This window comes from Meleagris gallopavo, chromosome 21, assembly GCF_905368555.1.
Source record: "Meleagris gallopavo chromosome 21, MGAL_WU_HG_1.1, whole genome shotgun sequence".
Lineage (NCBI taxonomy): Eukaryota > Metazoa > Chordata > Aves > Galliformes > Phasianidae > Meleagris > Meleagris gallopavo.
In genome coordinates, this window is record NC_139424.1 from 9,258,814 (window position 1) to 9,275,755 (window position 16,942).

At 42.8% G+C, this 16,942-nt stretch overlaps 1 protein-coding gene across 2 annotated transcripts in view; it reads left to right on the forward strand.

The window, feature by feature from the left end:
• Positions 1-16,942, forward strand: part of NLK (nemo like kinase) — a 38,192-nt gene that overhangs the window by 7,831 nt on the left and 13,419 nt on the right. For both annotated transcript variants that reach the window (XM_085240569.1, XM_085240568.1), the window contains exons 3-4: positions 12,045-12,174; positions 13,707-13,762. In XM_085240569.1, coding sequence (XP_085096695.1) covers positions 12,045-12,174; positions 13,707-13,762 — 186 coding nt within the window. The remainder of the gene's footprint in view (positions 1-12,044; positions 12,175-13,706; positions 13,763-16,942) is intronic.

Below are 16,942 nucleotides of genomic sequence, written 5' to 3' on the forward strand. Positions count from 1 at the left end.
AGTAAGTAGAATAAAAGCACTGTTAAAAGGGTTTTCCAGTACGACAGTAACTTTTCTTTGGATGTTTCTGTAAATTCCTGTTGGCTTGCTGTATGGGAACTGCTGAGTCTTGGCCTGAATGACTGATGGAGCACCTGGGGAAGGGACCAGGTCAGCACAGGTGGAGGCAATTCACCTGTATGGCAGGAAGGGGTGGAGCCTGGCTCCTCTCAGAGCTCATTTAAGGGCTGACTGGCACTGGGAATGGTTCTTGTTCTGGGGATCCCTTTTTGATGGAGTTTTTCCCTGTGAGCCCAGCTCTTCGGGGGCTGGCTGAGCAGTCCTTTTTTTCTTCCTTGTGACACCTTTCTGTTGTGTTGGTCCCTTTGTTGTTACACCTCTTGTAGCGCCCTTCCATCACTTGATCTTTCTGATTGTTAGACTTGCTCACTGAGTGTTTCTGATTTGGAGGGAGGTTGTCTTGCAGGTGAGCATTTACAGCAGTGTGGGCAGAATGTTGTGGTTATCCCCAGACTGCCTGCAATCCACCATTTATTGTCTCCTAATTCCTTGGCTGGTACCTTTGGGAAGACCAGCAGAGAGTATTCTGAATCTCACAGTATTTCTGAATCTCCCGAGATCCTTGAAAGTGCTGGAAGCAGACCTTGATGTTGATCTGTAGTTTGTGGGTATTTAAGCAGAAAAAAGGGTTTGGCACTCAAGGTTGTATTTGAAAAAGTAACCTGCTCTGAAATAAATGGAGTGTGTCATACTCAGCACCTACCTTAGTATTTACTGTTTATTGTTGGGAGCAGAAGTTCTATATAATAATTGGTGTTAATTTGAGTCCTTACAAAAGTAGGGAGAACCCTGCTTTTCTTCCTTATCCCTTATTCTTTCTGAATTGGCCTAATGAATTAACTGTGACTGTCATGACGTTTTCTCTTTTTTTCTTTGATAGCGCCTCATCTTTTTTGACAAGTAGAGTAAATATGCGAGCTGAAAGACTCAGATTTAATTTGGGAGTTGCATTTAGTTAAGGATGTAGCTTCACAGCCGCGTTTGTGGCAGCCCATTGCTGTGCCTGAGCTAACATTTGTGACAGTGTCCTAGATCATTAGTCTTGTGTTTAGTGCTGCTTCAGAAGTGAATATTTAGATTACGAATTGGAATGAAAGAATGCGAGGCTGTGACCTGGCAGAATGATGTTCAGGTTTGAATCTTCAAGCTGTTATCACTCACCATTTGCTATTTGATGGAGTGAGGGATGTCTGCTCCTGCAGGTCCGGAGTGCTGCCCATGCTGTGCATCAGTGTGCATTCCCTGGAGCAGCTCTGTGCCAGCAGCTGGCACGCAGGGCAGCACGGTCCTCGTGGAGTAGTTTGCTGTGAGTCGCCTGATTTAATTCCAATGATAAAGTCAGAATGCTGTCTAACAAACAGCTTCCCTAGGAGCAGGCTTTAGTCTGAAGAGGGAAGTACTTTAAGTTATTGAAGATCAGATAGCAGAGTGCTTTTCTGGTGGGTTTCAGATTTTCTCATTGATGTTATTTGAAAAAGTGAGGATTAAGGTCCGGCACTGCACTCGCAAAGCACTGACGTCCCCTCCTGAGCCCAGAACCTGAATTGTACCTTTCCTGCTGCCTGTGTGGAGAAGGAGAAGTAACTGAGACCTGCTTTGCTTTTTGTTTTCTGAAGGAGGTGGAAAGTAGGTGAATGTTGACAGAATCAGGACCAGCCCTGACCTACTTGTGGTTTTCTCTGATCTGTCTCAGGCACGTCACATTGCCATCGCTGTGCTACTGTTTACTCATCTGAAGGCTCATCTAAAATTTTAAGATACATTTGGTAATTTGGACATTAAATGAAGATAGCATTACTGCTCCCACAATTATTCCCAAGAAGATTTTGTCACCTATCATACAATCAGCTGATGGCAATCCTTCTGTAACAGTTCTTATTTCCCTGGAACTGCTCTTTAAACTTTGGGTTAAAGGTGTTTTAGAGCCAGTAACGAATTCCCTTTTGAGTTTTTTTTTTCTTTTTTTTTTTTTTTTCCCCAAGGCTCTATATTTTACTTTAGAAAGTCCTGAGAAGGCTGGAATTACACCCACGGTGTGATTTGTGTTATCACAAGGCTTTTGGCTGACTCAGAATAGAGAAACCCGTATTAGGGTTTTCAGGTCAGTTCATGGAGATCATTTAAATCTAAATGCAGCTTTGAAGCGGGTAGGTTAGACAAGGGCCCTGCAGGTCTGGCTTCGGTGTTTCTTCACTTGAAATTATGAAACTGAAATTACTGCTGTGTAGGAGGGAAATTAGTTGGATTTATAGCAGTTCAGGGTGTTTTTTGTGACGTGGGGCTTTGGGTTTTGCTGAGAATGAAGAAATGCTGTTTCCTTGACATTTAAAATAGTTGAGGGGCTGTAGATTTTTCTTAAATCTTTGTTAATACATCTCTTTAAAAAAAGGAAGGGAAAAAAAAGTCGTCTATATGTGAAAAATATCCACAACTCCAAAGCATTTCCAGGCTCTTGGATTGTGCTGGCAGTAAGATTATCTTTTCCTTGTGTTCTGATACATCTCTTCTGCTCCTACAGTAACTCAAAGAGTGAATGTGCAGTTCTGGTCACATAGAAGTCCCTGCATGGGAAGGTGGGAGAAAAGGCAGCAAATTACCAACATTTAACATGAGTAAACGTACAGGAGAAGCTTCAGAAAAACTGATGCTCTGTTGCCTTTTGTACAGAAACAAGGAAGCTGCCATTAATGTAGTTGTGCTCTTTACCACTACTGTCAAAATATATAAAGGATTATCTTCAGTTTGAATTGCCATTATGAAAAGAAACTGCATTGTCTCTGAAAGAGGTAGCACGAAAAGAGCTTTTGTTAGCTGCTGCTTCTGACAAAATAGACAGAACTGCTCCTTTTGTTTCTCAGCTCTTGGTTTTGGTTTATTCAGCAGAGAAAGAAGTGAGCAGTCTCTGGTATGTGCTTACTTTGTCAGTTGTTAAATGTTGGTGTTGGGGACTGCAATTCTGAGTGAATTTAACATTTAAGTAATGCTCAAATGTAAAGTTCTATGGTCGTGATGTCCACTGCCATGCAAAACAGCTAAATGTGAATGCTGTTGTCTAAAATAATTCCTGACAAGAGGGATGGAAAGGGAGAATAGCAAGTAATAAATATTCTGTGTTCTAATATGGGATTCTGCATTATTATAACAAATATTCTGTGTCATAGTAATGGACAGGAAAAATGACTGAAACTTGAGAGGTCAGTAAATAAGATTTTTTCATATGCTGGCTAACGGCCAAGTGTGACTGCAGTGAAACGATGGAGTGGCTGAAACGCAATGGGCTTAACCTGGGAGATACAGCACTGAAATAAGGAGGTACTGGTTCTCAGCGATTATGCTTAGCCTGGCAGGAGTAATGAGCAAAGAGGAGTTTAATCATTGGGTTTCCCTGTTGCTTTGGTTCCCCTGCCCTCAGGAGAGGATAGTAGGAGGATGAGAGGTAGCAGCAGCAGCTTATAGTGAAATTTAAGACACTGTACATGACTACTGCTGGAAACTAGATATCTATCTAGAGGGTATGGCCAACAGTTTTATTAACCTACTTTCCTATGGTGGTACAAAAATATTCTAGGAACTATGCCAAAGCCTAGAGGTTTGTTGGACATGGAGAAGGAGGTTTCACATTTAGATTTTCTTTGGTTGGCCAACAGGGATCGAGGTCAGCAAATTGCATCAGGAATGTAGCAGTTCCTGTAGAGATGGTGTGTGTTTAAAAAAAGAACAAAAGTGCATAGAGATGTGCATGTTGATCATGTTTGTCGGTATCGCAGACCTTAAGAGCTACTGTGGCATTGACTGAAAAGAAGATTGACTTGTATGGAATCAGAAGGTGCACAGAATGAACGTCCTGAGCAGTGCAGTGACTAACTGTAGCAGTGTTTCATATAAGCAGTTGGGAAGTAACTAAAAGAGGTCTTCAGCATAGCCAGAAAATGTACTGTGAACGGGGAAACAAGTTTGATTTGAAAAGCAGTTTCAGTTTTAAGCTTCCATGAAGGAAGCCAAATTAAACATTTTTAAAGATATTAACCATAACAGTATCCCTTTAATTTTCTATCCTTTTCTTCTAAGTAAGATACTCCGAATCAATTTTTCTTCAAGGAGACAGATTTCTTGCAGTAATCAGTTTTGCTTTTAGCTCTGATTTTTAAAGAATAAGTGATAATGGCACACATGCTCGAGGGTGTGATTAGAACACAGCATTAAAAGGCTTTTTAGGACATCTACAGTTGAAAAAGGAGCTCTGGAGAGGTCTGCATTTGGCAGCTGAGCAAGATGGGAATAAAGAGCACCTTTGAAGTGTGATGTGAAGAACAAGTTGCTTAACCCTTTCACATGAGATACCTTTTGGTGAAAGTTAAGTCTAGGTGTTGTCTTTGGACTCATCTTAAAGTTCTCCATTAAATCTATTAGCTTGAATGAATCCTACATCTCAAACAAGGCTCTCGTTAACAGCATTTGCTGTTAGCAAAAGGCAGTAAAGCAGGCTGCTTCTTTATGTTGCAATTATGCATCCAGGAGAGGGCAACAGGTGTCGTATCTGCTGGGGGAGGCTCTGCCCTTACATCCTCCAATAGATCTCTTGAGCTCTTACCTCTGGTTGTCACTGCATGTCTGCACGGGCCCTTACTGCTCCCACAGCAACTGGTCTTGTTTGTCTGTACCTCAGAAATAAAGGTGAGCATACACAAAGCTTTGCTCAGTGGTATCATCTCAGCTATCTTTTTCAGTTTGCTTTTGTATCATATCTCTTAAAATAAAGAATGACTGTTAATATTTCATTTCTGCAACTTTGAAGTATTGCCAACTGGAGACTGCTGCACAGCAATTGTGACCCGAAAATCTTATCAGCACATCAATTTCTTAAATATCTCCAAAAATAACAGCTGTTCTTTTTGGTAATAAGTCTTTTAACAATGCAACCCTGTCTGTTTCCCATGCCTGTGTGCTGCTATCAGCACTGACTCGCGCTCAGTGTTCTGTTTCAAACACTTTTAGAAGTGTGGCTGCTGGCAGCTCTTGGCGGGCAGTGGTTTGCATCAGAAGCATCAACAGATTTTGTGGCCACTTCGTTCATGAACTGGTGAAAATGTGGGCATGCTTCGTGTCGGTGTTTGTCTTACATGTGCCTGTCTTGTGTGCCACGAGCAGACAGCTGACATGTTGTGCTGGTAGGGTGGGAAGAACTCACTTTGTCCCCAGGTGTTCATCTTGGCTTCCACCTCTGGCCTGTGCCTTGTCACCCCAGTGGGCAGATGTACTCCAGTTCTGTGTACTTCTCTGACTTCAGTTTCTTCTTCCTCACTTACGATGCTGTGGCTGATGAGTAGGTTTCCATCTGTTCGTTCTTCCTCATGCTGGAGGTTTTATAAAGCGTTCCTCAGAGTTGTGGTTGGTACAGCGAAGTGAAGACAGCACAACTGTTTTCTCTTTCTCCTATCTTATCTGTGTGTGGCTTTTCTTTCAAACAGAATAATTAAAATGGTTATGAATATTTCCTTTAAACCACAATCTATCAGCTTTTGCATCTCTTAAACAATGTGTGCAGAGCCAGAGGGTAAAGCACATTATAATGCCACGCTAATTGTGTGAGTGTGCATGCTAAGTTTCTCCTGTTGTGAAAATCCAACAAAAACAAACCTCTCTTGTAATGGTGCCATGCAATTAGCCGCCACTCCCATTTGCCTTTGCAGAGAAAGCCACTCCACTAATAGAACAGGAATTAACGTGTATTGTAAGTGATAGTGCTGACTTTGAACTCAGGCCTGGCACACAGGGAAAGGAGAGACTTGAGCAGAATTTAGAGATGAGAATTCTCAAGTCAGCAAGCCTTGGTTATCTGCAGGTGAGCCTCCATTTTAAGCCGGGTCTCCTACCTCCCTCTGCAGGTGACTGGTAGAGGAAGGCATTTCCAGAGGAGCATTTCATGTGTTACCCGAGGCAGGCGCTCCATAATGAATAATGCCACCTATCTTTCACCTTACTGACTACACAGAGCTTGTGTGACTGTCTGGTCACAGACCATGTTTGACCCCTGCCCAAGCCGTCCGTGGCAGTGACACAGCAGTCTGTCTTCTCTTAGTCTCAGCTCTGTGTTTTGATGCTGTGTGCAGTGAGGCAGGTCAGGGAGGCACACATGAGAGCTTCATATTAGCAGCCATGCGTCCGCTTTCTAAAGTTTGGCTAAATTTATTCCAACTTTAGCATTTGTGCTTAGCATTTCCATGATTTCACTGCCATTAGGAACTGTCAAAAAAAAAAAAACCCTTTGAAATGTATGGGCTTATCTGTCAGTAATTCTACCCAGAGACCAGAACATAGGGAGTGGGCCATCGGATCCAGTGAGCTTTACGTACCCAGTGATGCGTTCCCCCGACAGGTGAGGTGAGGTGATGATAACCACACACCCTTTACCTGTCCTTTAACTAGTCCTGGGAATCATATTGGTTTTGTGAGCATTTCTGAAGTATTTTTTGTTCTGTTCCACTTCCAAATGTTCTGAGAGTCTTTGTTATAGCAGAGTACAAAATGCCTCTAAGCGTTTGCCAGACTAAAGCAGAACTCTTAACCTCAGTAGCTGAGAATAGAACTCTGCTTTGTAACATCATGGATTTGTTGTAATGCTGTGTATTCCAAAAGCAGCACCTCGGGTATCATGTGCCTTTGGATACAAGCTGCGTTGTTTGTTTAAAAGTGCTGCATCAAATATGTGCAGGTGAGCAGCTGAAATGCTCGTGGGACCATGTTTGTTACATATCTTAGGGTAGAGCTTTCTGGAAAAAGTAAGTATTTATGATTGATAGAGTTGAGCAACGGAGGAAGGAAGTTCTTGGACTAGTGGAGAAAATTTGGGAGGTAACGGCATTCAGCCCCCCGCCGCCCGGTCAGCCCTGAGCTGCTTTCATACGTATTCCCTGTTAGCAGAAGGGAAGGTTTGCTTCCCTCTTAGAACAAACTCAATCAACATTTTCCCACACCACCCTCTGAGAACATTCTTTCATTATCTTATTTTGTGTAATAATTGCCATGGAGTAGTCACAAACTTGTTTTTCTGCCAGTTGAAATACAGAACAGTGTGTATGCATTGACCTGGATTCAGAGAGAAGTTACCATTGGCATGATGTCTGCCTTGAACATTTGCCATCAGCATGGTAGGGAGTTGCTAAAGACTTTCAGAGAGAATTGGAAGGCGAAATGCCTGTGAGAATTCAGTTTGATAAGCAATGTCTTTGAAAGCTGGAGGTCTGGATGGTGCCATTAATCCTTTCTGCAGCTGCAGTACAAATAAGAATTTATTACTTCTGGAGTGATTCGCCTTTACTGTAAAGAAAAGCTAGTGTAAATTATCTTTCTTAATACATTTCATATCAGACTTATTTTTTATGCAGTACTTCAGTACAGACAGTAAGATGTGGCATGTGGATGTTTGTAGTTTTCTTATGGATGGAACTGCCCTGCTCCAGGCGCGCTCCCTCCAGGCCCAGCACTGCAAAGTGCTCCGGAGCTTGCGGTGCCCTCAGCTCTCCGGTCACACGAAGGCTGGGGGCCTTGCATGGCTTCACTGTGTGCTCTGTGCTGTGCACCTGGTCTCGGGTTTGTGAGCAAATGCAGGACAGATACAGGAGAGCTAAGCGAGGTGCAGCCTGAAGTCCAGAGCACACGTAGCACTGTTCGAGTGCAGAAACACCAACTCTTGACACGATGAGAGATTTTGGAGAAATCTGGTGTCTGAAAGAAATAGGTGATACTTGAAGAGAAACGTTGAGCATCCAGATGTGTATTCGATAACTTTCTGACAACAGCCAAAGTTCTTCTGTCAGAGTTTTGTTTGCATCTCAGTTAGAAGGTGTTTATTTCTGTTTAAAAATACAGGCGTGTGTAGTAGATATTGAGTGTTAGAATTCAGAGGTTGCGTATTTCAGTGGGTCTGCAAAGAGAAGCAGAACGGAGTGTATCTGTTTTGCAGTTCTTAGGCTGTGTGTTCTGTTTGATAAGATGTTATTTTGCTGAACTCAGCAAAGCTATTGATGATTTCTTAGCAAATGTTTGCAATCAGCTGTTCTGTTACATGAAATATGCCAGGTTGCATATCTAAGGTAAATAAATATTCGGAGGGACCACGGATTTTATCTGGATGTTTCCAGAAATAAGACAAAGAGTTTTGCATTTCTTGGTATCTTTATCTTGGTATCTAACTTACCCAAACCATAATCTTTTTACTGCTTTTGTTTGTGTTTCCTTTCCCTCTTTTTGGCTAGCAGGATATTCTTTGTCCTGTTTACAAGCATGGCAAGGGAGAGCTGATCAGGCTGCTGTTCTGGAGGAAACTGGCTGTTAAGAATAACTGCATGTTTTCAAATACATGGAGAAAACAAGAAAAAGAAACAACTTTCTGTGATATTTTGGCCATACTTCTGTTGGTGTTACCTGTAGCACTAGGTGACAGATGACAAGTAGCTGTTGCAGCTGCTCACCATTTTTTAAGTGGCTGAACCATGAAGCCAATTAGTTGAAGTGGAAATTAATATAAATATTCTCACTGGGGAACAGTAGTAGTTATGTGCTGGGAGACTGGTGAGGTAACAAAGGGATCACATCTCACAAGAAGCTGCTTTGCTTTCCCAGCTGTGTGGTTTGGCAGCCCTTGCAGCTTCCTGCCCCGCGGCTCGTGGTGCTGCAGAAGGACTCAGGCTGCCTTGGAAGCAAAATGTTGGGCTCTGTTTAATGGCATTACCAGTAGCTTTTGACGTGTTTTGCACTGAAGAATAATAAAAAAGACCGATGTGGCTGGATGTTCACAGTAACATCTGCAGCCAGAATTCTTAAAGGCACAATTAAGGCTAAACTAGATCTTCCTTGATTGTTTTTCTCCCCTTCCTGATTTTATATGACTTCAATTTTTGCCCCACACCTATATACTGCTTTCTTATTTTTGGATTAAGTCGTGGTTTCTCATCTCTATCTCAGCTACAGCTGACGTTTCATAAGCGAAGCCTTTGCACGCTTCATAGTCCCTGGCAGGAGCAGCCCATGACTGTGCTGAGTGATGGACGGGTTCCTGCTGCTGTTCGCCTTGCTGCTGGACTCACCCAGGGAGCAATATCCTAACAAAGCAGAGGAGGGAATTGGAATGGGTTCTTCTGAGAACAGCAGCAATAAGCAAAGCTGCCTTTCTGGTTGTTCTCTCAATTAGCTCCTGGGAGACTTTCATGCTTTTCTTGTTCCTCTTGGGGATATATGACCTGATACTTTATTGCTATAAATAATTATTTTACTAATATCAAAGTATAGAAGTGCCAAGGCACATTTTCAGAATCTTTGTTGGATGTAAATAGGAGTTCCCCAGACAGGCTTCTTTTCTCTTTCCTGTTCTGGAGTGCTGTCCTGGCACTGCTGGTCCGTCACTTTGTCAGTTTTTGCTGTCCCTTGAAGTGAAGAGCCCTGGGAGCAGCACGGGGCGCCCAGGGGGGCCGTGGGGAGAGGAGCACTGCAGTGAGGAGGGAAGGGCTGAGGAGCTGCTTCCAGAGCGGGGCATTGCAGGCGATCGTTATTAACAAATAAAAAATGCCTTAAATTCGCCTGCAGCAGCAACCCTGTCCAGCTCTTATCACAGCCTACAGCAGGACCTTAGAACAAGCTGTTTGCGTACACCAATTTTTGCAGTATGAAAGCGTTTGATGACAAATCGGAGGGCAGCAACATCACTTGCTTACACAGCTGTGATGAAGTTCAGCAGTTCTGCAGATGTTCAGCACTCCCTGGTGTTTAGGAGGTTTTGGACCTTGAGAAAGGGGCATCAGTAAATCTGTGGTAGCTGTCGGGATTTCCAGGCATTCAGCAGCTGCCCTCCTTACCTCAGTAATCTTTCTAAGGTAATCATTTTGGTTGTAAAACGTTGTTTTTATCATTTTTATAAAGGATTAAGGAAAAAACTTAGACAATTATTGGCTTAGTACCAAGAGGGAAGAATGCTTTGCAGTTTGTATTGTTGTTTATATGTAATTAAAATTGATTTACAAGAACTTTAATTTAGACAGAGGTAGAGTGGTTTTTTTTAAATTTCATTTCACACGGTAGGACTGTGTAAATTGATTTGTTGATGAACATCTGATTTTTTTGCAGCGTATGCATTTAGAGCAACATCTTCTACCTCCGTAATTAATTCACGGGAGGTTTGGTTTGAAAAGTCGCTGGCCAGTGGTGCAGATGTTTGGAAGAGGGCGGCGTGATGGCAGGAAGGGAGCTGTGCTACCAGTGGCTCAGCCCTGCAGCATCTCACCAAAGAAATAGGAGCATTCCTGTGAATGGGCTGCAGACTTACCCCTGTTCCCTGGGGCTGTGTGCTGAGCCCAAGCAGCTGCTGCCCGAGTTCAGGGAGAACAAACTCAACATGGCGTGAAATTACTGTGCTGCCATTCACAGTCATTAGTTATATTGTTACCAGCTCTGAGCATGACTGGTCTTTGCATGAATTATAAGGTGAAATGCTACTTTGTCAGTTTTGCCTTAAGCCACGAACGAGATCCGGTGCGGCTTTGAAACCAGGAGTGTTATTCCTCCGCCTGAGTCACAGCATTCCGGTCAGGTGCTTCGCTGATGTCTGTGCTCAGGACTCCGGGGACGAAGGCAGCAGGCGGCCCGATTCTGGCTGTGGTTCGGAGGTGGCTGTTAAACAGCCCATCCCAGCGCTGTGCTGCGATGGAGCCGCGCTGCGGGATCCGAATCCCGTGGCACCGAGCAGATGTTCCTTGGCTCAGTTGGGTCTGAGTCTGCAAGCAGACGGAAACTTCTTCTGGTGTTTATTCCTCTTCCAGCAGATCGGTTTCGTCCTGCCCACCGGCAGGTTGGATTTCAGAAGCAACTTTGTTTTCCTCAGTGAAATAAACCTGCAGACAAATTGCTGATGGTTTTTACTCTCTGCTCCTTTTGGGTTCCGCAGTACAGCCCCGGGATGCGGTCCCTGCTGGTGTGTTGGGTCGATCCTTAAGGACAGCGCTTTTCTGCTCTGTTCATTTCTTACAGCTAATGGAAATGTGGCAGTGGATCTGCTCACTGGATCTCAGGCATTGGTTTATTCTGCCTTAAATTGGAACCGTTTCATCAGGATATATAGCTGGCTGTAGATTCTTATGTGCATTCCTTCAGAAGAAAGTTATTTTGACCACCCCAATGAAAGTATGCCGACAAAAGCAAAGGCTTCCTCACGACTGGAGATCCAGAAACCCTGTTTCACAGGGAGGTTTGAGAAACCTCACCTTAAAAATGGTGATTGGGAATTGAGGTGCCAGAATCTCCTTGCTCTAATTTTGTGGTTCTCATTATAAAATTCTATTTTCAGAATCTAATTACTTAAGTTAAAATGGTCGCCATCTGCAAGGCACCTTAAAATTTCTGCACTACTGTTCCTGCATCACATAAGCACTTTGAGAGGAAGCCCGGTGTCATTCCCATTTTACATTTGTGGAAGCTTAGATGCTGTGTGCCTTTACTTCTGCAGATGCAAAATGATTCGGTGATGGAGTGATGGACCTGGATTTGACATGGTGCTGTCTGAGTGGGATAGTTACAGCGTTTGTCCTCTTTGGTAAAATCAAATCTATGTAGCTGAAGAGGCATTTTATTTGTAGTAAAGTCTTTCTTGGGATGTGAAGATATTTGTGGTCACAACTGCTCCTTAGCAGGGGTGTTGATCTCTGAGTGTACACCAGTGGCCAGCAGTGTGTGCATGGATGTACGTGTGCTGAGCCAGTTAGGAGCTGCTGAGCTCATCTGTGTGTGTGTACTGTAAGCAAAGGGTGATCACACAGACCACGCTCGTTTTATGCAGACTCTGGAGTGCAGCGTATGACACGCTTTGCTTAGTACTTTTGTCCCCATGCAATGTATTTGCATTGTTTTGACTCAGCATTTAAGTTGAGAATGATAAGAACTCTTAAGTAAAACATGGACTAACGGTGGTGTGATGTTCTGCATCTTCTGTTCTGCAGGTCAGTCACAGATCCGCGAGACGGAAAGAGAGTTGCACTCAAAAAGATGCCCAACGTCTTCCAAAATCTGGTCTCTTGTAAAAGGGTCTTCCGGGAGTTGAAGATGTTGTGTTTTTTTAAGCATGACAATGTAAGTAATTTTAAAGTATTTCAAACTAACTTCAAAGTATTTCTTAAAGCCTGATTATAAAATATGTGAATAATTTCTTTTCCTTTTAAGTTATAGAATATTTAAAATGCTTTAAAAGCTCTGTAATTCCACATTTATCAGATTACCTGGAAACTCAGGTAGTAGTGCAGCAAGCACTGTAAAAAGTTGAATACTCGATTACCAGGAATCTAAAGGCATTCATACTTCCCTTCCAAAATGGTTACAGACAGGCAGTGCCCTTCAGCCTAATCTTATTTTGGGCTTTAGGTGAATTTCACTCAGCACAAAGTGATGCCAGCTGGAGCTGCTTTTGCTTTCACACTGTTTCTTACTCCATCTTCGGCTCCCTTTGTTGGATTCACTGCTCTCAGTTCTGTAGCAGAGCAGCTGTGCAAGCACTCTTGAGTCTGCTTTCAGTGAGATCAGCTGGGTGAAGTAAAATCACTTAAAATGATTTGAATTGACCCATGTGGTTCTGTGTGCAGTGAATAAAAATGTACTCAATGAAACTTCCTGTGGTATGGTAACCTCTCATAGGTGAGCAGCAGCAAGCATTGTGCTTCCTTCCAGTGCAACTGGATCACAAAGTTTGTATGTTTCAGAATTGGGTTTCAGTGCTTTTCCTTCTTTCTTAAAAATTTCTTTTTTTTTTTAATCTGGCATTATCATGTTCCAAGAAGCATTTTGTTTGTGGCTCAGCACTGAATTAAGATAATTATCAGTGGGGATGCAAAAGAAAGGGACCGGTCTGTGAGTTAGTGCCAGACCACAGAGCTCCATGCACTGCTGCTGGTCCCTGGGCTCTGGGACACAACATCTTTTGAAGTGATGTCTTAAACTGCTTCCCACCAGGATCTTGTCTCTGGGGGGATTTTATTGAGGACTGAAATGAAATGAAGTTATCTCTGTAGGCAGTCGCATGTCATTCTTGAAAGCCACCAAAGCTCCTCCCAGATGATATGCTTGGGGCAGGATCTAGAAAAATATGTGAGGATAGATGGAAATTCTGCACTGCTGCTTTTCTGCCTTTTTGCTCTGCTCAGAAAACTTGGGTAACTGTCTGCCCTCCTGATTCAGGGTGTAAACTGCTTTGCTTGTTGTAATTCCTACATGGAAGCATTATGTTACAGCACAGTTGAAGACAAATGGCTTAAAAATGTACTTTCTTTTGCTGTTGTGTTTTGTTAGAATTACTTATTTTGTTGTTACTTATTCTTGAGATCTATAAAATACTGTGAGTAGATAAATTTGTGCTCTCAAGCCAGTACTTGAGCCAATCCACAATGAGTGGATTTTTTTTCTTGAAAGAAAAAAAGAAAAGAGACCCCGAGTGTACAATATCTGACCTGGGGCTATTAAATGCAGATATCCAGTGAGATAGAATATTGGTCTGTCTGTAGAGGATAACACAAAACTAAGTTCCCAAAGAAAAGTGCAGTCTGACTGTCTTTGTGAAAGGGGTCTGTTCTGTCTGACTGGGGTAGGTCTTGATCTTGTGTGGTGTTTCCTAGGTACTCTCTGCCCTTGACATACTCCAGCCTCCGCACATTGACTATTTTGAAGAAATGTATCCTAAAAATAAAATAGAGCTGCTTAATTGAGGTAGGTGTAATTTTCATTAGCTTAGAAGCTACTGGCAGTTGGTGGGATCTGTGTAATAGAACTACAAAAACCCCGAGCCTGCGTCTGAACAGTTGGATGTGAAGAAGGGAAGCTGTACTTTCCTGAAGCTGTTGTTACTGTTAGTGCTGATGCTGAGCAGTGCAGTGTGAAACTAAGAATGTGTGGGGCTGTCAGTGCAGTGCTGCGATGCGACCAGCATGGAGTGCTGCTACTGGTGGTGAATCCTCCAAAATGTTTCTTTGAAAACTTACATAGCAATGATCGTCCTGTCAGTTATTAGTGCCTTCAGATGCTTCCTGGTGCTCTCGGAAAGCGCCAGTGACTGTCACCTGCTTTGAAATCATGACTTTTTGGGGATGCTGCAGCAGCCTGGCTGGGTGCTGGCTCTCTTTGTTCAGCTCCTATCTTGATCAAGATGACAGATTTCAGTGTTGTGTTGGATGTGTCACTGATACAAAGGTACATGCTGTCTACAGGTAACCATATTAAAATTTTACATTTCTTTCATTCATCATAACTTGACGCAGGCGTGTCGTTTTGTTTCCTTTTTCAGTCTTTGTTTGGGTACTGTTTTGGGGTTGGGAATTTCTGCTTTGTGAAATACTGAAAAATGAAGTGATTCATGCAGGGGGGTTGTGCTACTATGGAGCAGCTGCAGGAGGAGCTCTGGGGTTCAGAGCAGAGCTATGGGCACTTGGTCTGCTCATGTCACTGGAAATCAATGCGGTGAGTTAACTACAGATTTGTAGATGTGCAGTACTGAACATAGGAATAAAATGAGATTGGCTTGGAACAAAGAAAATCAGAGTAATTCTGATCTCTGCAGACTTTTCCAGCTGCATACCCAGAATTGTAGCGAGGTTTTTCTGCCTGGTTAACCCCATTGGCTGTTCTCTTCTGTAAGCTAATTTAAACATTTGTCCTGCTAAGATCAGTTTGGGGGAAGTTTTTAACTGGTAAAACATAACCATGATAAATAGCACTGAATGGATCGTTTATTTCTGTTCCCTCAAGAGTCTGAAGATTATGCAGTTTTATAAACTGTTCAGATATTTTTACACAAGTTATTAGTAAAATAATAATCTTTGTAGACTTTTACTAGTGAAAATAATGTTTAAGAGCTGGTAATCAAATGTCCTCACACGTTGGCATTTCTGTTACCAAGTGAGCATTCTGAGGGCTGTGCCAATCTGAGGTAAGCTGATAGACCTGTGTCTTTTCTATGGAAAATGCCACAAACAAATGCTGTTAAACTCTGTGCTGAACTGTTGAGGTGTTGCACCGTAACACACTCAGGTGTGTGTCATCTCATTGACTGCTCTTCTTTTTACAGCTTTGGTTGCACTGTCTTTTGAGTTTATAATCCACAACCTGGTTGTTCACACAGTAACTCCCTCCCAGAGCCAAAACTGTTACCCAGATCTTGTTGTAAATCAGGCAGGCCATGAAGAACTATCAGTTATGAGCTCCAGTGGCATACCTGCCAGTCACCTTCCAGCTCAAAACGTGTGTACATTCAGAGTGTATGAAGTGTTCTGATTGAGGATTTAGGTTTATTTTCCAAAATTACAAGTTTGATGCCATCGTAGCTGAGACCTGAGGACTTCTCTTCTGTTGGCAGGATGCATGTAGCAGTTATGTTTAAAACAACTGCACAATCCTATGGGCGTCCATCACATGTCCTACTTATCCTACAAGCAGCTTTGGTGTACTGGTGTCAGTCCTCAGCGGGACTGAGTGTGTCAGCTTATGGTGATGGTCAGAGTTGGGAGGGTTATTTTCTCAGTTACTGATGGGTCGTTGTTGTTTGTTTTTGTATAACCCTCCTTAGAATAATGAAAAAAACAATAATGAAAGCTGTCATTCTTTCTTTGATATAAACTGAGTTGCATGAATTGTGATTTGATCTATTTGTAGTACCTTGAAACCTCTGGTGAAGAAAAGTCGTCAGGAAAATTATTTTGAACCCAGTGGTTGTAACTAAAGTATGACATGATTTATTGGCTGATAAAAGATTTGTTGGATGAAAACCTTGCCATTCTATATTCAGGCTTTGTCACATGAGTGTTAGATAAAGCTCTTGCAATTTTGCTTTAGTATTTCCTTCATATGAAGATCTGAGTCTTCACAAACTGGATTTCGGTCATTTGCAGTAGTTCAGTTCTCTTCTTTTATAACAAGTCATGTGAGTTTTAGATCAGATCTAGGCTAAGGATTATTCCTTCTGTGTAATTGTACAACCAGGAGTCTGTAAGTGGGATAAGCTTAGCTACTGCCAAGTTTCATATGGAAAACCAGCAATGTCAGTTTCCTTCGTGGCTAACCAATTTTAAGTCATTCTGAGCAGTGTTTTGTGGGGATGCACTCCAGGCTGCTGTGTGGCTCTGTGCTGGGCTGACGGCATCCAGGAGTGTTGATCAAATAGGAGAACAGTGACCACTGATGTTGTGACTGAAGTGCATTTCAGTGCATGTTACTGTCTGTGGGAATTCTTGGTTGATCTGCCATACAGCTCTGTTCTGCAGCCAGTCAGTAGTCAGACTTGCAAAATCTTTAATTGACTGTAATACTGAAATCTGCAACTGGAAATACACAGATGTCTCCTCTTTAGGAAATACACAGATGTCTCCTCTTTAGCTGGGATCTATTGTAATTTGGTGCTGTGGTAACTTCTGGAACACTTTTTCCATTAAAGGGAATGTTAGAAGCAGTTGAGAAGACAATATCCTGTCAGTATTGTTTGTTGACGGGGAAAGATTTTAAGGCTAGTAAAAGAAAAGGTGCATAGCACCTCCTTTCCACCCATCTGTTGGGGGGGGCAGAACTGTTTTTTCTGGCCATCAGGGAGCAAAAGCTGTTCCTCAGGCAGCAGAAGGGGCGATGTGGCCCCACCAGGACCGCAGGCAGTGTGCCCTGTGCTGCTGCCCGCACAGCACGCTCCTTTGGGCCGACGCTCCAACAAACCCAGCAGGACTTGGACTGGAGGATCAGGATGTGCTGCAGAAGGCTGTGGGTTGCCCTTTTGTGGCTGGTAGCAGTTTGTGTTCTGGGCAGAGCAGAATGCAACTGAACAGTTTGAAGACATCATATAAAGATGATGAGAAAATGGTGCTGTTCTCAAAGT